The 19772-nt window shown below is 43.4% G+C and overlaps 1 protein-coding gene across 4 annotated transcripts in view; it reads right to left on the bottom strand.

Moving 5' to 3' along the window:
• Positions 1-12305: 12305 nt before the first annotated feature.
• The window catches only part of HERC2 (HECT and RLD domain containing E3 ubiquitin protein ligase 2), a 110618-nt gene continuing 103151 nt past the window's right edge, over positions 12306-19772 (bottom strand). For all 4 annotated transcript variants that reach the window (XM_082773914.1, XM_082773915.1, XM_082773912.1 and 1 more), the window contains 7 exons: positions 18721-18862; positions 17716-17910; positions 17503-17615; positions 16461-16651; positions 14518-14623; positions 13594-13806; positions 12306-13298 (listed from right to left, as the gene is read on the bottom strand). In XM_082773914.1, coding sequence (XP_082630040.1) covers positions 13026-13298; positions 13594-13806; positions 14518-14623; positions 16461-16651; positions 17503-17615; positions 17716-17910; positions 18721-18862 — 1233 coding nt within the window. In that variant the 3' untranslated portion in view covers positions 12306-13025. The remainder of the gene's footprint in view (positions 13299-13593; positions 13807-14517; positions 14624-16460; positions 16652-17502; positions 17616-17715; positions 17911-18720; positions 18863-19772) is intronic.

The following is a 19772-nucleotide window of genomic DNA, read 5'->3' on the forward strand; positions in this document are numbered from 1 at the left end:
TGATTGTTCTTGTGCACAAAGCTGCACTTTTTGCCACCCTAAGCCAAAGACCTGTCATGTTTTGACAAATGCTGTACCCTAGTGTACTTTTTGCTCATTATAATATCATTATAATACCAAAACACACCTCCATCCCAAAAGCTACCCGCCTCCCAGGTGCGACCACCCCTCACTGAGCATGCGCTCTGAATTTCTCGGAGCCTATTACTTTAAACGGAGACGGGAAAACTTTACACCAATCATAACTAAGATATGCTTGACTAGAGCCACTCAAGCTCCACCTAAAAGATAGAAAATAATATAAATTGGCCCAAGAGAAAGGGGATGTTAGGGAAGATACCACCGTCAGGGGAGATACCATCCCGAGGACAACATCCTTAGGACCTCCTGACTCCTGGGATCAGTCGACGGGCTGAGCCTCTCTTCCCCCCCCATTGGGACGCCTTTGGGTGAGATCTAAATACTTGCTTATAAATCTCTATAGAGTCTCTGATCCTTTTTAACGCGTTTATTTCTAGGCTGCGCACCTGTAACATCTGTAACATCTATAACATCTGTAACACCTGTAACATCTGTAACACCTGTAACATCTATAACATCTGTAACACCTGTAACATCTGTAACACCTATAAACACCTGTAACATCTATAACATCTATAACACCTATAACACCTGTGTATTTTATGCATACTAGCTTGCTTTTGCAGACAGTCACTATCGCCGGCAATCCAAAAGAACCTGATTATCTGTTGCTGTAATAAACCATACTTGATTGCATTGTGATAACTCTCATTGAGTGCAACGAGGGTGAGGGTGGTTATCCGTGATAGTTCAGTGTTCTGAATCTAACCAGACCCCCAGGCGGTTAATGCATTTTTGGTGAATGTCCAAACAGACCCCCAGGCCGTTAATGCGTTTTTGGTGAACGTCTGACTGGACCCCCAGACGGTTAATGTGTTTTTGGTGAATGTCCGACTGGTTCAGTATCCTGAATCTGACCGGGCCCGTAACGGTTAATCAGCTACACCCCTTAACGCGACAGAGACCTCTGGAAACAGTTCAAAGCCTGTCAGACCACTGACTGCAGGCCAGACCCTCCCCAAACGCACAGGCAGGCAGTTAGCCTTCTCCTGCCTCTCTACACATCTTCCACTTGTCTACTTAGTCGTGGTGAGACACACATCAGCACTCTGCTCTTGAAGAGAGTATTTCACTCTATAGGGTATAAATGTGCTTCTTTACTTGCTTGTTGTCCTGGTTTCAGTTAGCACAGAATTAATTTTCTTCCTAGTAGCTGGTGGAATGCTGTGTTTTGGCTTAGAATGAGAAGAGTGCTGATAACACCCCGATGCTTTAATTGTTGCAGAGCAGTGCTTATACTAAGCCAAGGACATCTCAGCCTTTGCTCTGTCCTGCCAACGGGCAGGCTGGGGGGTGCAGTAAGAGCTGGGAGGGGACAGACCCAGGACAGGTGACCCAAACTAGCCAAAGGGGTATTCCATACCATCTGACGTCATGCTAAACAATATATAGGGGTGGCTAGCCGGGGGGAGGGGGCCGGACTGCTCGGGGTTAGGCTGGGCATCGGTCAGCGGGTGGTGAGCAATTGCATTGTGCATCACTTGTTTGTACATACTATTATTACTTTCGTATTATCACCATTGTATCATCATTATTATTATTGTTATTATTATTTTTGTTATTTTTTTTTTCCTGTCTTATTAAACTGTCTTTATCTCAACTCACGGGCTTCACTTTCCATTTCTCTCCCCCGTCCCAGAGAGGGAGGGGGGAGGGTGAGCGAACGGCTGCGTGGTGTTTAGCTGCCGGTCGGGTTAAACCACGACAGTCTTTTTGGCGCCCAACGTGGGGCCCGAAAGGTTGAGATAACGGCAGATCTGATCAGAGTGTGTTAAACTAAAATTGGTGGAAGGATTAGACCTGCTTAATAGTCACTTGTCATGATGCTGATTGCTTTAATCACAACTCTGCTGCGCCTGTTTTCCAAATTGAGTATTATAGTACATTATTTTCCGTATTTGCTCTCTGTAGTGTTGTTTCTCCTCTCCGGGCCCTGGTTTCAGACCATTATGGTACTAAGTGTTATAGCAATGGCTTATGAGACGATAAGATATCTGGTCATGACTCTAACTTGGTATTTATACTCAGTAACATCGTGGACTCTGTACTTTGGAAACAGCATCTTGGGAACTATTAGCAATTATACCTATTGTTTTTCTCCATTAGAGAGTCAATCTGTGGAGGGGAAAGGGGAGGATATTTTTCCTTACTTGCTTACTCTCCCTTTCTCCTTCACCACCCCTGTATCCTCCTGGGTCACTCTGCCTTCCTCCTTCACCACCCTCTTATCCCCTGAGCTTGTCACAATAGCTCTCCAAGATATTGAATATTTCTGGAATACTCAGAATACCATAGTCTTGTTGTTCTGCCTCATGAATGCACTTCAGATTCTGCTTAAAGTTAAACAACTACTTATGAAGCTCATCCGGAGATCTGCCCGGAGGCAGTATAGTTGTGGGTGGCAGGGAGTATGGGTGGATATGGGCAGGCATCTAGAGCAGTTGGCACCCCCAGTGTGTTGGAAATTCACCCCTGAACAATGGCAAAATCCTCAAAAACTGGCAGAATGCTTGAAAAAAAGGTGTAATGATTCTGGCAGTTCCAAAGTAACACAAATCATTGTAACGTGCTGGGGCCTGGCTCATGCCTATCGAGCTGCCATTGATACTGCTGTCAACTTAGTGACAGACCCTGCGGCCACTCCAAACCCTGTGACAGATCCAACGGCCACTGTGACCCCTACGGTGGATTCTGCAGCCGCTCCAGTCCCAGCTCCTGCAGCCGCTCCAGTCCCAGCTCCTGCAGCCGCTCCAGTCCCAGCTCCTGCAGCCGCTCCAGTCCCAGCTCCTGCAGCCGCTCCAGTCCCAGCTCCTGCAGCCGCTCCAGCTCCAGCTCCTGCAGCCGCTCCAGTCCCAGCTCCTGCAGCCGCTCCAGTCCCAGCTCCTGCAGCTGCTCCAGTCCCAGTTCCTGCAGTCGCTCCAGTTCCAGCTCCGGCCGCTACTCCAGTCCCAGTTCCTGCAACTGCTCCAGTCCCAGCTCCTGAAGCTGCTCCAGCTCCAGCTCCTGAAGCCGCTCCAGCTCCAGCTCCTGCAGCTGCTCCAGTCCCAGTTCCTGCAGTCGCTCCAGTTCCAGCTCCGGCCGCTACTCCAGTCCCAGTTCCTGCAACTGCTCCAGTCCCAGCTCCTGAAGCCGCTCCAGCTCCAGCTCCTGAAGCCGCTCCAGCTCCAGCTCCTACTGCTGCTCCAGTCCCAGCTCCTGCAACTGCTCCAGCTCCAGCTCCAGCTCCTGTAGCCGCTACAGCTCCGGTTCCTGCAACTGCTCCAGCTCCTGTAGCCGCTCCAGCTCCTGTGGCCGTGTCAGAGAAACGAGCTGTAGCAGTGCAAGTTGACCCTGCAGAGGGCATTCCAACCCCTGTGGCAGACCCTGTAACAAAGTCAGAGAAACGAGCAGTAGCAGTGCAAGCTGCCCCTGTAGAGAAGGTGAAAATATGGTATAGAAATTCAAGTCGTTTAGAACGCAGAGAGTCTTCTGCCAATCCAGGTAAGGCTTCTGCCAAAACTAAGTATAGAGATGACGAAGATGATGACGACGCTGGGCCGTCAAGGATTCAGGAGGAGGAAGATGAGGATGCCGAAAGAGCAACAGTAACTACCCGAAGCCTAAACGAGCGCGAGCTACGAGATGTGCGAAAAGATTTTGGTCGCTGTATAGGTGAGCAGCTTGTCACCTGGCTGCTCCGGTGCTGGGACTCTGGAGCCAATTGTGTGGAATTAGACGGCAGGGAAGCCAAGCGGCTGGGATCCCTTGCTCGAGACGCCGGCATTGACAAAGCAATTGCAGATGGAGCACGACCCACCAGCCTCTGGAGGCGTCTCCTCTCAGCTGTGAGGGAAAGGTATCCCTTCAAGGAAGATATTTTATGTCTACCAGGCAAGTGGACCACTATGGAGAAGGGAATCCAGTACCTGAGGGAATTAGCCGTACGGGAAGTGATTTATGAGGATCCAGACCTCAAACAAACATCCACAGATCCAGATGAAGTCAAGTGTACACGACCCATGTGGCGGAAGTTTGTACGGAGTGCACCATCATCATATGCCAGCTCATTGGCAATAATGGCCTGGAAAGAGGATGAGGAACCCACAGTGGGTGAAGCGGCTAAACAACTCCGGCAGTACGAAGAAAGTCTCTCCTCTTCCTTACAGGCCTGCGTCTCAGCTGTGGAGAAACTTTCTGAAAAGGTTCACCAACTTGAAGAGAATCTATTGTCCTCCCCACCTGAACCAACCAGTGCCCACCGACCAAAGGAGAACACTTGGGAGAAACTTTCTGAAAAGGTTCACCAACTTGAAGAGAGATTATTCTCCTTCGCACCTGTACAAAGCAGTGTCTCAGCTGTCAGGGGTAGGCGTTCACCCACACAAGGAAGACGATATGGTGGGTACTCACCCCGTGCCACCCTGTGGTTTTACTTACGAGACCATGGAGAGGACATGAGAAAGTGGGATGGAAAATCTACCGCGACCCTAGAGGCACGGGTACGTGAGTTGCAAAAGAAAACAATCAGGAAAAAGGGATTCTCCGAAAAGTTTGCTGCTCCAACTTCCAGCAGACAGTCCTTCAAACACAGAAACGAGGAAGATTCTGACCAGGATTAGGGGGGCCCTGCCTCCAGCCAGGGGGAGGAAAGGGACAATCGAGTTTATTGGACTGTGTGGATTCGATGGCCTGGCACATCACGCGCACAGAAGTATAAGGCTTTAGTAGACACCGGTGCACAATGTACTATAATGCCATCGAGCTATAAAGGACCAGAGCCCATCTATATTTGTGGAGTGACAGGGGGATCTCAGCAGTTGACTGTATTGGAGGCTGAAGTGAGTCTGACTGGGAATGAGTGGGAAAAGCACCGCATTGTGACTGGTCCGGATGCTCCATGTATCCTTGGCATAGACTATCTTAGAAGAGGATACTGCAAGGACCCAAAAGGGTTCCGGTGGGCTTTTGGTATTGCTGCCTTAGAGACAGAGGGCATTAAACAATTATCTACCTTGCCTGGTCTCTCAGAGGACCCCTCTGTTGTGGGGTTGCTGAGGGTCAAAGAACAGCAAGTGCCAATTGCTACCACAACTGTGCACCGGCGGCAATATCGCACCAACCGAGACTCCCTGATTCCCATCCATAAGCTAATTCGTCAATTGGAGAGCCAAGGAGTGATCAGCAAGACTCATTCACCTTTCAATAGTCCCATATGGCCAGTGCGAAAGTCTAATGGCGAGTGGAGACTAACAGTGGACTATCGCGGCCTGAACGAAGTCACGCCACCACTGAGTGCTGCAGTGCCGGACATGCTGGAACTTCAGTATGAACTTGAATCGAAGGCAGCCAAGTGGTACGCCACAATTGATATCGCTAATGCATTTTTCTCCATCCCTCTAGCAGCAGAGTGCAGGCCACAATTTGCCTTCACTTGGAGGGGAGTCCAATATACTTGGAATAGGCTGCCCCAGGGGTGGAAACACAGCCCTACCATTTGCCATGGGCTGATCCAGTCTGCACTAGAGCAGGGGGAAGCTCCTGAACACCTGCAGTACATCGATGACATTATTGTGTGGGGTGACACAGCAGAGGAAGTTTTCGAGAAAGGGAAGAAAATAGTCCAAATCCTTCTGAAAGCCGGTTTTGCCATAAAACAAAATAAAGTCAAAGGACCTGCACGGGAGATCCAGTTTTTAGGAATAAAATGGCAAGATGGACGTCGTCAAATCCCAATGGATGTGATCAACAAAATAACAGCTATGTCTCCACCAACTAACAAAAAAGAAACACAGACTTTCCTAGGTGTTGTGGGGTTTTGGAGAATGCACATCCCAAATTACAGTCTGATTGTAAACCCACTCTACCAAGTAACTCGTAAGAAGAATGAGTTTGAATGGGGCCCTGAACAACGACAAGCCTTTGAACAAATCAAGCAGGAAATAGTCCATGCAGTAGCCCTTGGGCCAGTTCGAACAGGACCAGATGTAAAGAATGTGCTCTACACTGCAGCCGGGGAGAACGGCCCCACCTGGAGCCTCTGGCAGAAAGAACCTGGGGAAACTCGAGGTCGGCCTCTGGGGTTTTGGAGTCGGGGATACAGAGGATCTGAGGCCCGCTATACTCCAACTGAAAAGGAGATATTGGCAGCATATGAAGGAGTTCGATCTGCTTCGGAGGTGGTCGGTACTGAAGCGCAGCTCCTCCTAGCACCCCGATTACCGGTACTAGGCTGGATGTTCAAGGGAAGGGTCCCCTCTACGCATCATGCAACTGATGCTACATGGAGCAAGTGGGTTGCACTGATTACTCAGCGGGCTCGAATAGGAAACCCCAGTCGCCCAGGAATATTGGAAGTGATCATGGACTGGCCAGAAGGCAAATACTTTGGGATATCATCAGAGGAGGAGGTGGGTCGTGCTGAAGAAGCCCCACTGTACAACCAGTTGCCAGAGAATGAAAAGAAATATGCCCTGTTCACTGATGGGTCCTGTCGTATTGTGGGGAAGCATCGGAGATGGAAGGCTGCTGTATGGAGTCCTACGCGACGAGTTGCAGAAGCTGCTGAGGGAGAAGGTGAATCGAGTCAGTTTGCAGAAGTGAAAGCCATTCAGCTGGCTTTAGACATTGCTGAACGAGAAAAATGGCCAGTTCTCTATCTCTACACCGATTCATGGATGGTAGCAAATGCCCTGTGGGGATGGTTACAGCAATGGAAGCAAAACAACTGGCAGCGTAGGGGCAAACCTATCTGGGCTGCTGCATTGTGGCAAGATATTGCTGCTCGGGTAGAGAACCTGGCTGTGAAAGTACGTCACGTAGATGCTCATGTGCCCAAGAATCGGGCTACTGAAGAACATCAAAACAACCAGCAGGTGGATCAGGCTGCTAAGATTGAAGTAGCTCAGGTGGACCTGGATTGGCAGCATAAAGGTGAATTATTTATAGCCCGATGGGCCCATGACACTTCAGGCCATCAAGGTAGAGATGCAACATACAGATGGGCTCGTGATCGAGGGGTGGACTTGACCATGGACGCTATAGCACAGGTTATTCATGACTGTGAAACATGTGCTGCAATCAAGCAAGCCAAACGGTCAAAGCCTCTTTGGTATGGAGGACGATGGCTGAAATATAAATATGGAGAGGCCTGGCAGATTGATTACATCACACTCCCTCAAACTCGCAATGGCAAGCGCCACGTACTTACAATGGTGGAAGCAACCACCGGATGGCTGGAAACATATCCTGTGCCTCATGCTACCGCCCGGAACACCATCCTGGGCCTTGAAAAGCAAGTCCTATGGCGACATGGCACCCCAGAAAGAATAGAATCAGACAATGGGACTCACTTCCGAAACAACCTTATAGACACTTGGGCCAAAGAACATGGTATTGAGTGGGTGTATCACATCCCCTATCATGCACCAGCCTCCGGGAAAGTTGAACGATACAATGGCCTGTTAAAGACTACCTTGAAAGCAATGGGCGCTGGGACGTTCAAAAACTGGGATACGCATTTGGCAAAGGCCACCTGGTTAGTCAATACTAGGGGATCTACCAACCGAGCTGGACCTGCCCAATCAAACCTGTTACGTACTGTAGATGGGGATAAAGTTCCTGTAGTGCATGTAAAAAATATGCTGGGTAAAACAGTCTGGGCTACTCCTGCCTCAGGAAAAGGCAAACCTATTCGTGGAATTGTTTTCGCTCAGGGACCTGGATATACTTGGTGGGTGATGCAAAAGAACGGAGAGGTCCGGTGTGTACCTCAAGGAGATTTAATACTGGGTGAGAATAGCCCATGAACTGAATTGCACCATGTTAAATAGTATATTATACTGTATGTTATCACTACCATGATTACTATAGGTGACTAATTAGAATGTATGGAAAAGAGTGTAACCTGAGCATGACATAAATGGTATGGAATAAGGGGTGGATAGATGTCCTGGTTTCAGTTAGCACAGAATTAATTTTCTTCCTAGTAGCTGGTGGAATGCTGTGTTTTGGCTTAGAATGAGAAGAGTGCTGATAACACCCCGATGCTTTAATTGTTGCAGAGCAGTGCTTATACTAAGCCAAGGACATCTCAGCCTTTGCTCTGTCCTGCCAACGGGCAGGCTGGGGGGTGCAGTAAGAGCTGGGAGGGGACAGACCCAGGACAGGTGACCCAAACTAGCCAAAGGGGTATTCCATACCATCTGACGTCATGCTAAACAATATATAGGGGTGGCTAGCCGGGGGGAGGGGGCCGGACTGCTCGGGGTTAGGCTGGGCATCGGTCAGCGGGTGGTGAGCAATTGCATTGTGCATCACTTGTTTGTACATACTATTATTACTTTCGTATTATCACCATTGTATCATCATTATTATTATTGTTATTATTATTTTTGTTATTTTTTTTTTCCTGTCTTATTAAACTGTCTTTATCTCAACTCACGGGCTTCACTTTCCATTTCTCTCCCCCGTCCCAGAGAGGGAGGGGGGAGGGTGAGCGAACGGCTGCGTGGTGTTTAGCTGCCGGTCGGGTTAAACCACGACACTTGTCATCATCATTGACATTTTGACGTCCAACTTGTCCATGCCTCAGTAATCATCTCCAGACAGGGTGCCACGCAGCTGATTCCTCAGCAGCACAACCCAACAATAAATCATGTCTGGCCACACTTGTAAGGTGTGGAAGGACAGTGTCAGCTCCTCTACAGGCAGCTCGCCCAGGGAGCGATTACAGGAACACACAAACATGGCCAACACACAAAAGGGGAGGTTGTGATGAGAATATTAGAAGACAGAACACGTCCAGACCACACCAGCCAGGCCACCGGTGTAGTGCAGTTTTCTTCCTCTCAGACTTGTACGTCCATCCCCTCATCTCCTTCCTGGTTTTGTCTAGACAGTTGTCCCCCAGAAATATCCCTTCCTCTACAGGAGCATGGAGAAAAAGCAACTCACCCAGGCCAGCCCAAATCCCACCTGCCCCCACCCCCAGCTATTTCATATTTTTAATTTCTTCTTTCAGACAACCCTTCACCTATCAGCTTCATTTTGGGCATGGAGCCTGTTCTCCAGTTTACTTTTAGGGATGACTCTAAGTCAATGTGATGAACTTGATTTAAAAAAAAAAAAAAAAAGACACTTGCAGGATTCTTACTTGAAAAGTTTTTCAAGGTTCAGATGGAACATAACACGTGGATGCAATTTTACCTCCACCTCATTTGAGAGACTTTAGTCTCCTTACAAAAGTAACGAAGAGAGAAGTTACCAAAAGCCATAATGAAGTGAACCTGCCTTATCTGTTAACTAATGGGCCAGTCCTACTGGCGAAGCGGTGTTAGAACAGTTTCATAATTTGTGGTTCACAAATCACATGCTCATGCCACAAATGCCAGACGTATCAGAACAAATGTCAGAAAAAAATATCACTTCGAAATTATGGGAAGAACTTGCTCAAAACAGATCCGTTTCCGAAGCTAAGTAGCATATTTTCCTCCAAATAGCAGTGAAAAACTTAACAGAGAGAAATTAATTAAAAGTCTGTCTCCTAGGAAGACAAGTCACAGCCTTCTCTATTTGGTCATCCTTGTGTTTCTCACTTTCAGACCAATGGCACACTGGTTTCAGAAGTATTAACTGGCATGTTTTGGCCCCAGGTCAAACATTTCACAAGAGTGAGAAGGAAGAGCAGCCTGCTCTAGTCACAAGCATCCTAATTTTGTGCTTTTTTGGCTGCTAAACAGGAAAACGAACTCTGAGATGCCACTGAGACCAATCCATGCTGGCGCTTTTTGCCCACACGCTGATAAAGTCATTACAGTTGAATAAGAAAGGCCCAAGATAGGATTATACTTTATTTTCCAGAAGTGTTGCAGCCCCTCGTTATATAGGCTTGCCATCAGTAGTGAGTGTATCCAGTTGCCCAGTGTGAACAGTTTCTCACCAGAGATCTGGTCAGGGATTACCAGAGTCAGGAAACAACTGAAACAATTATATTCTGTGTTTCTGTGAAATCCTTGCACTGTATTGCTCCCTGGCCATCAGAAGACTAAACGCAGAACTGATGAACTTGCAGACCTGCCATCAGGATTTGCATTTGAACCAAAGAGGTAAATCAGCAGACCCTTTTACAAGTATTTGAGCAGTTTGTGTCACATTCTGAGTTGCTTTTACTGCAGTTTTCACTTCAAGTAAGGATATGACTGGATAATTGAATAACTTGGCCACCAATTTTACACTCTCAAGCCCCAGCTGAGTGTAAGTTGAGCCCAGCTGAGCCCCATTCCAGCACCATGCTGCAATGTTTTCCTTAAAATCTTACTTTTTAATTACAAGATTTAATTGAAGGCTAACCTTGAAAGGCAACTTCTGCAGGAAGTAGGATCTTCTACAGGATCTTCTACAGGATCTTCCACAGGATCTACACACCTGAACATTTTCCTTAAATGATGTATTTGAAAATAGAAGGCATTTTATCAATAAGATCATTGAATTTTATCATTAAGATCATTGAAAGCTCCTGCTTCCCTTTCTCCTAGAAGAGTGCTGCACAGTTTAGTTTTGCACAGGAAAAAGATTCTTTCAGGGGAGACAGGTACCTACAAACACTGGCCTGAAAATTTCTTTGACTAACACGATGTTTAGGAACAAATACCATGGTTATAAAAGTTATAGAGAGCATGTCCTCTACACTCCGCGAGGGGCCCAATGACCTCCTGTCCATATTGTCAAGCTGTTCAGCAGCCATTAAGGAGCTTTAGAGGAGTGGGGAATTCGCTCAGAAAACAAAGTAATTTTGAACATGGGATTTTTCTTTTATTATCCTGCAATTTCACAATTGTAAAGCTTTATTATAAAAATCAAACCACCATCTGGTCCTTTGCTTTTAAAGGGATCTAACACATGAACTCATTTGTAAGGCTGAGTCCTTTTCCTTCTCAAGAACCTACATCTGAAAGCTAAATAAGAGCAATTCCCATTTTTTCAACACTCAAACAATGATTTATTAAAGAAAAACAACTGGCTACTCAGAACTATTTTAAGACAGGCCATAGATGACAAGCATTTCACACTGTAATAGGGCACCCCGGACTCTTCTGTTAGGATGGGAAAGCAAAGAAGGAAGCTTAAAAACCTTCTTTTATTCCTCCACAAATTAACAATGGGAAGTGCTACTGTACAAAACAAATAGGTCCTTTCTGCTTTTTTTGGAAGAAAAACTCTTGATAGTCACATTCCTCCTTGCCCCCAGTGACACACCCCATTAAAACTGTGTTTTATAGTAGTTTGTACACTCCTGAAATTGATTTTGCAAGAATGGCAATTGAACTTGGTCTCAAGTCCTTGGGCTTGTGGCATTTGGGCATGACTCATTCATCACGTCTGAAAAGCTGACTACAGAATCTCTTTGATCAAGCTGATGCCTAAATGGCTCCTGTGTTACCATGGCAAAGGACAGCAGACAACCACATGAGCACTTCTGTACCAGACTCTCCACTCTACCTCAGGATATTCAGAAGAAATTGAATTCAGCAGCAAAGATAAAAGTCATTGCCTTTTTTTTTTTTTACACCACTATTTCGAAATACCAATTACGTCTCAGGAAAAATGATTTCATGATCGCAGTTAATATTTAAAGTTGGAGTAGAAGTCACATACAAGCACTAAAAAATCACAGTGAATCAATTCTCAATTGTAAGAGTTTAAATAAACACGTGCATATACCTATCCTAATTATTACTGAACATCACTTTCCACTCAATTCTGAAAATACTGTTAGCAACAAGGTTTTCAGGGACAAGGTTGTACATATGTCATTACGTATGTTGTCATTTTCTTCTACATGAAGGTACTTGAAGACATCAGTCCCCTACGTTTCCTGAAAGGAGATTTTTTTTCCCCAGAGATGAAGTTCACCATTACTGACAACAGCAGCATTTGGAACAACTGCATAAACAAGGTGCACATAACCACTGCTGTTAATGTGCCATGTAGACTTGCTCTGAGTTTACTACAGCTCACCTTCTGTCAATGGCAACGTACCTTACTATTGGTGCATATTCCTTGAACAGCAGCAGTGTTTGACCAACAACTGTGAATTGCAGAAACCCTTCTCGGATGAGTAGAAGTAATGTTCATTCCATGTGACAGCCGTACAGCCATTAAAACACACACACACAGAGCACTTCTTTCTGTGGCAGAATTTTATTTGGAGGGAAATTATAACTTTTGCATTTACATGGCACAAATTATATACAGTACACTTTCCATGATAAGAATTATGATGCTGTTCACAGAAAGGTATCAAATTTTAGATAAATAATGCATAAGCTAAAATATACAAACCAGGGGTGAAGGTGAAACTATTGGCCATTTTTATTATCTATAGAAGAATTTCAAGGAATAATGTTAATTCAATGTTCAAAAAATTTTAACAAACTTCTAGTAAAGTTAATTGAAATATTTATAATACTATTCAGTTGTTGCACAGTATTTCCAATATACAATCAAGATACACAGAACACAACACTTAATATGAAAAAAACTACTGCACCCACAAATTAAAAGGTTTCACTGCCTTTTGGATGCTGCACTACCTTATTTATACAAACATTTACAACACTTCAGTAAACACAAAGGTTCTAAATGTAGTGCAGCATTATGGGGGGCCACTTTCAGCTCTTAAAATAAATGTTAAATGCCCGTATACTGTGCCATTCATTCTAAGCTGATGGTTTAAGCTGTAACCCTTAATTCCTACCATGAGTAGCAAACACACTTTCCCAACTTTCAGAAGATTCCTCTGACTACATACTCTATATTCTGAGCCCTAAACTGTCCTTGGCTTCGTTATCATTTTGGCATTTTGCCTCAGTGCTCGTAACAGCTATATCCCTTACTTTATTTCTGGTTTAATGCCCAGTTAAGTAGTCCTGCGTAGAATCTGAAGCAAAAGAATCTGCATCTTCATTATCAGAATCATCACTACTGTCATCAGCAGCTGGCTCTCCTGTCAGCGCTATCCGGGCATAATCATCAGTGTCTATAGACTTGCAGAAATGAATGGCATATTTCAGTTTTTCCTCTAGTACTTGCTTACAAGAATATCTGGGTAGCTTCAGGAGAAAGAAGCAAGTGTATGACTCGGGAAGGAAGTGGTCTGGAGGATTGTATTTATCCAATACCTGTCAAAAACAAACAGCACTGTATTTTTTGATTTACTGCCCACACCACAAATAAATATTGAAACAATACTTTAATTTATTACTCTACTTATTAAACTGTCTTTATCTCAACCCACGAGTTTTCAAACTTTTGCCTTTGATTCTCCTCCCCCATCCCACTGGCAGAAGTGGAGTGAGCATGTGGCTTTGTGGTGTTTAGCTGCCTACCAGGGTTAAACCACAGCAGTCATGCTACTCCTCCTCCACTTCTAGCTATTTAAATTAAAAGCCCCGCTCCCCATCCCACACACTTTACCTGAATAACGAAGTCCCTCCCTCTGAAATCTGCAATAGTCCTGGGCAGCCTTGTTCTGCCCCACACAAAACGCAGGAAGAGAGATCGCTCGGTATTGGAGAACGACTCCATCACTTCCCAGAACCACTGTATCAAGGAAGCAGTTGGTTCAATTCCTTTGTAAGTTGCTACAGATTTCAGGAGGTGAAGTGGAATATCTGGGCTTCCACATACCTGAAAAAGAGAATATAATGATAAGCTACAAGTCTGATCAAATCAATTGCGGGTGATTTGTTTCCTCCACTCTCTTAAAATATTTAATCAGCCTTTACGCTGACAAAATGAGAATTCAGGTATCTGAAGTGCTGTACACAGTCTCCTATTACAATGATACTAAATGTACATCTTCCCATCAAGGGACAACACGCTTCTTTCATCTTCCTGAATCACATAAAGAGTTCAATAATTTACCTAGGAGGAATGTCTCCAATTCACCTCTAACAACACAGGGCTGATCTCCCACCAAACTGCTCTCAGAATTCAATACATCTTACCATGTTTTGTTTTGTTTTTTTTTTCTTGGTTGGTTGGTTGGGATTTTTTGGTGATTTTGTTTAGTGGGTTGGGTTTTTCTTTTTATTGTTGTTGGGTTGATGGAGTTTTGGAATTCCCTTTTTTTTTTTTTTTTTTTTTTTAATCTCCGCAAGTAATTCATTCCGTCACTGCTTCACTGCTCAGCTATATCAAAATAACTTTTTGAACACTATGAGAGCAATAAAATATTTTCTAGTCCTTCCTTGAGCGAAGTGTTTGCAATCAGAGTAAGCACTGTAAACAGTATTAAATGTGGGTTTTATTATTCCATAATCTTGGATTAGTAAAATACAAATGAAGAATCCAACTCAAAAGTTAGTCTGACAGAGGTAGCAAAACAGAAATTGATACCATGGTTTCCAGTTCATATCCTGTAAAGAGCGAAAGCAGAGGAACTGGAACAACACGGGCCATCCCTTCACGAACTGCTGCAACTTGTTCGTCAAATTCATGAAGCCTGCAGAGACACGTTTCAAGGGATTCTGTGAATGCCTTCTCCTGAAAATTTTTAACTAATACTTATTGTAATATCAAGGGAGCTTTAGGTGTTCTCCTCAAGTCTCCAGCTATACACCAAAGAAAATTAATGCTTATCACACCTGATACTTGACTTGTACCAGTTTCTACAGCATTCCATACTGCACAGCAAGCTCACCGTGGAGAGGTATTTTCCACTGTTTTGAACATTTTCGTTCCAGTATTATTCATGTGCTATTCCTGGCAAGAACAGACCAATACCCCATTTGAAAAGAATTTCTCTTGGGCAAAGATCATCTGTACTTTAAGACTGTGCCCTCAAACATTCCCAACACTAGACAAGACATTACAGTAAAAGAAAAATGGGTCTGAACTAAAACATTACATCTAAGGAAAAGGATTTGCTGTGTTTTCAGACAGTGATAAGTAACATTTCAGTGCTTCTGTTGCCACCCATGATTTGTGTTTTGTTTTTTTCCTCCTCTCCTGTTAAGCTAATTTCTAAGATGCTAAGCTCTGAACAGCAGACATTCACATCATTGACATGTCCAGTCCTCAGGCTTGTCATCACCAAAATAAACAAAGATCTCAGGACAAGGTCTTTCTTGTGTATCCACTTTTTCACATGGTTTCTATTCAGGTTCTAGTTTTTCTCTCAAGGGCTTCATATATTAAGAAACAAAAAATCTATTAAAATGTTTTTCCCAAAAGATTTCTAACTGTATAACACTTCAAAATCACTGTTGTCCTTTGATGACAGCTAGAATTTTCAAGACAAGAGAAACATTTCTCCAAGTGAATGCAAGTTTTTAGTATCCATTTGGTATTTTATGTATCATTTATCCATTGCAAATTATATTCTCTATTGTCAAAAAGCAGCATTAAATATTAGTCTATATCCATTTGGAGCATGTATATACATGTGAAAACAAGGACTAATTCAAGTAGTTGTTGGCAGACATTGCACTGCAAACTAACAAGTATAAGTGATGATCAGTCTGGCTCAAGTGTTCTCTAAAATAGGTAACTATGGTGAGGAGAATAAAACACCTATGAATCAGTTTCTCATCAAAATCATCTAATTTCCACAGTTCAATAGGCACAACAGGCACTGGGCTCACTGTTTCAAATAACAAGATGCCCAGAGTTGCTTCTTCAATGTACTTGTCTAGATTAGGTATCTAAGTAACCAAAGGCCCATTTGCACAAATGCTGAACTATTTCCCACGTTTTAGTGCATTGTTCAGCTTCTGTCACCTATGGATGAATTTACTTGTCTGCAGGAAGATGTCACTTATTTGATGGTGTCTGGGGTATGAACACTTTGTTTTGAGTGTTCTTTCTCAGATGAGAATAGAAGAACAATTCATCTGGGACTGCTCTTGACTTGAACGGATGATAGGAAAAATCATGAGAGCAGTAGTACTAAACCAAAGCACTCTTCATAAAGAGCTATATGAAGATGGGAAATTGCATGGAAGATAAAGTTTCAAGCCTACTATTTTATTGCATAGGATGAACTAGAAGGATGGGGAATTTCTCCACACAAAACTGGCTGACAGAACTGCTATGTCAGGACAGCTATTAAAATCTAGAGCCATGCACGATAGTTTGTTTTGTTTCCTAAATGCTATTTCCTAAAACTTAAGTTTAATCTTTTTGCTTTGGAGAGATTAAAAGCAATATGAAAATCAAATCGCATGAAAACATTATTTGTACATAAGAGGTTAAAGAATCATATTGTTCAAAAGCTTTTAAAGATTTTTAAAATAAAATGCTTGTCCATTTAAATAATATGAATGACTTATCCAACAAACCTGTAGTTTATTGCCAGCCTCACATATTCAGCTCTGTTATCCAGTGTGATATGGGTGTACTTGGAACTCAGCTGAATATCTTGACCACTTGCATTAGGCACAGTGAACGGGAGGCTCATGGCTTCAAACTCTTCTGATGTAGCTTCGTTGTCTCGAATGTACATCAGCCCAGGAATAAAATCTTTATCAACCTTTTGAAAAATAAATAACCATATGTTAAGAACAATTTATTAGCACTATACAAGAGTGCCTCTTTCCTACCAAAGCACTGCATCATGTGCCACCTACCAAAAGCATTGAGTCAAATGTCTAATGACCGTAACCACCTACATGAATTCCAAAGCAGTAAAATAGCTCAGTATATTATACAAAATTGCATTATGCTGGGATGTTGGAAGGCACACATGTTCTAGATTTCAATCCTTTTGAGGAGCATTTGCCAAGAAACTGTTATATAAGAAAATAGATTTAAAGCTTAAAAACATGATTAACTCTACAAAATCCGATGGCTGTTTTGATACAAAAGGAATCCCCTTACCAACAAGTAAATGACTTGGTGCTTTTACGGTAGGTATATTTTTAGATGACAGTAGCTGAGAAGGAACTCTTCTATGTAACAAATACCTAACTCTTAACTCCACGTTTACTGAGTTCAATAAACAGAAATTGAAAGTTTGTGATGTTCAGTATGACAGTGTGAACTATTTTCAGTAGTAGTTTGAACTCATTTTCAGACAGTAACAGCTATGGAAAGGTTTGCTGGCAAGTAGGAGTTTAAGCAGAAATATTTATCTAGTCAAATCTATGAGTGCATTTGAGAATGTTCTACAATTCAAATAGGTTATTTAGCTACTCTTGAAAGACAAACATACAGTTTTAACAGTGAGTACAAGTGATCTTTATAAACTGGCTCAAAAATATGAAAGATTAGTCAAAATGCTACAAATACATACAGCAGGGAAGCAAATCCCCAGAGAATTTCTTATGCTAGAGTCTGCTTGTCTTCTGTAAGCTATACCCTACTCAGAAACTTCACACTTACCTCACTGAGATCAGCAATTGTTAGGTTCATTCCTGCAAGCTGCTTCCATACTGGTTCAGCCAGGTTGAGGCTCAGAGGGCTGCCAGTCCGGATAGCAATGCCCAGAAGTACACCTGTAAGTTTAAACACAGTATTTTAATTATTATTTATTTCATTTCCAATATTCTGATTGTGTAATTCAAGTAGCATGTCACAATGTCAGTAAGAAATTACCCAGAAAACGGAACATGTTCATATGTAAGAGAGACTTGGCAGCAGGATTTAATAGGAAACAATCTCTGTTTGCTCCAGATTCATCTCTTCCATTTGGTGTCACAATTAGCAGAGGGGTCAGCCCATTCTGAAGCTCCTCACACATTTCTGCTATTGATTCACTGTAACCTCCGCCGCAATCGTCCACAGATTCACCTTGGAGAAGAAAACAGGCTTAAAATTACACACTCTTCCAAAAATGTTTCTAAATTAAGTCTTGAAATAAACTGAATTTCCTTCCACAGGGATGACTGGGTAAGCAAAAGTTTACTAAAAGCTACACTGTCTTATCTATTCTTCTGAAAACACCTTATGCTTTCATAAACAGTATTATTTTGAACGATCATCAGCAACACACTAGACTTTGCCAGGGTTTAACAACCACTTTTGTTTTAAACACTAATCAAAACAGAACAATAGAGGTGGTAAAAGAAAGCCTAAGCAACATGACTCTTAAGTGTCATTTTAAAGTAGATTTTTGTATGTATTTTACATACAATAGGTACATTTAGGTACAGTGGGTCTTCAAACTAAATTGCATTTCATCTTAAAGCTTAAAGTGACATGCAAATTGTAAGAAATTCAAAATAAGAGCAGCTAACCAGGATTATTTACAGATTCTGACAGATGAAGAACACATCTAGGTTTTGCAAAATGCCTGTTAAATGTAAGAAAGTTGCCTTTGGAGTCCAAGGACAATTACAGAACTGTTTCCATTCATCTTGGGTGTGGGTTTTTTTGTTGTTTTGTTTTTTGTTTATTAATAAAATCATTTTTCAAAGTTTTCGTATTTCCTAAGATCTTATACGTTAGGAAATAACATACTATGCTGCCTATACACAGACACTGTTTAACTATACTCCTTCCTTTCTTCAGGTCCTCTAAAAAAATTAAACCAGAAGAAAACAGTAAAGATAAGTGCAAAACAGTTGGGGCAAATTGGGGACAGAGAGGGAATCCTCTTACCAACAAACTTGACCTTCCAAACCCGATGAGGAAGCAGAAGGCTGTCAGGGCTGAAGGAGCTCATTTTAGCACACATCTGTCCAAACACTGACTTTGTACCATCAGGCCCAGCCAGTCCACCTTTACTCCTAGAACGTTTTACCTGTTGAATAAACGCATAGAAATCACTGCAAGAACAAATTTCAGCCAGCATCTCTGTGCAGATCGCATATAAGATTCATATTTAAAACATTAATGTGTTCAGTGAAACATCCGTAGAGGTCTACCCTGTATTTTTGTAGCATATACAGAGGAAGAACCCAGTTTCAAATGTACAGTGTACAGGTAGCACAGACTCCTATGACGTATCCTGACCCTTTCCAGGAAGACAAAAGCAGTTAATTTCAGGCTGATAGGAGCCCAGAACTACTACAAAATCACAGGACAGCTGAGGTTGGAAGGGACCTCTGGAGGTCACGTGGACCAGATGGCTTCTGAAGATCTCCAGGGAGGGAGACTCCACAATTTCTGTGAACCAACCTGTGCCAGTGAGCAGCCTGCCTCCCAGTAAAAACAAACAACAAAGATTGTGCCTGCAGTCTCTTGTCCTCCCACTGGGCACCACTGAGAAGAGCCTGGCTTCATCCTCTTTGCATCCTCCCTTTGGGTATTTATACACACTGACAAGATTCCTCCAAGCCTTCTCTCTTCCACGCTAAACAGTCCCAGCTTTCTCAGCTATTCCTCACAGGAGAGCTACTCCATCCATTCCCTTCATCACCTTTATGGCCCTTTGCTGGACTCTCTCCAGCAGCCCCAAGTCTCTCTTGTACTGGGGAGCCCAGAACTGGACACAGTGCTCCAGGTGCGGCCTCACCAGTGCTGAGTAGAGGGGAAGGATCACCTTGCTCAACCTGCTGCCAGAGCTTTGTCTAATACAGCTAAGAATATTGTTAGCTTTCTTTGTGGATAGGGCACATTGCTGGCTTATCAGCTTGGTGTCTACTAGGCTCCCAAGGGCCTTTTCTGCCAAGCTGCTTCCTAGCTGGGCAGCCCCCAGAGTGTCCTGGTGC

The sequence above is a fragment of the Aythya marila genome (assembly GCF_965140915.1).
Source record: "Aythya marila genome assembly, chromosome: 1".
In the NCBI taxonomy this organism is placed as follows: Eukaryota; Metazoa; Chordata; class Aves; order Anseriformes; family Anatidae; genus Aythya; species Aythya marila.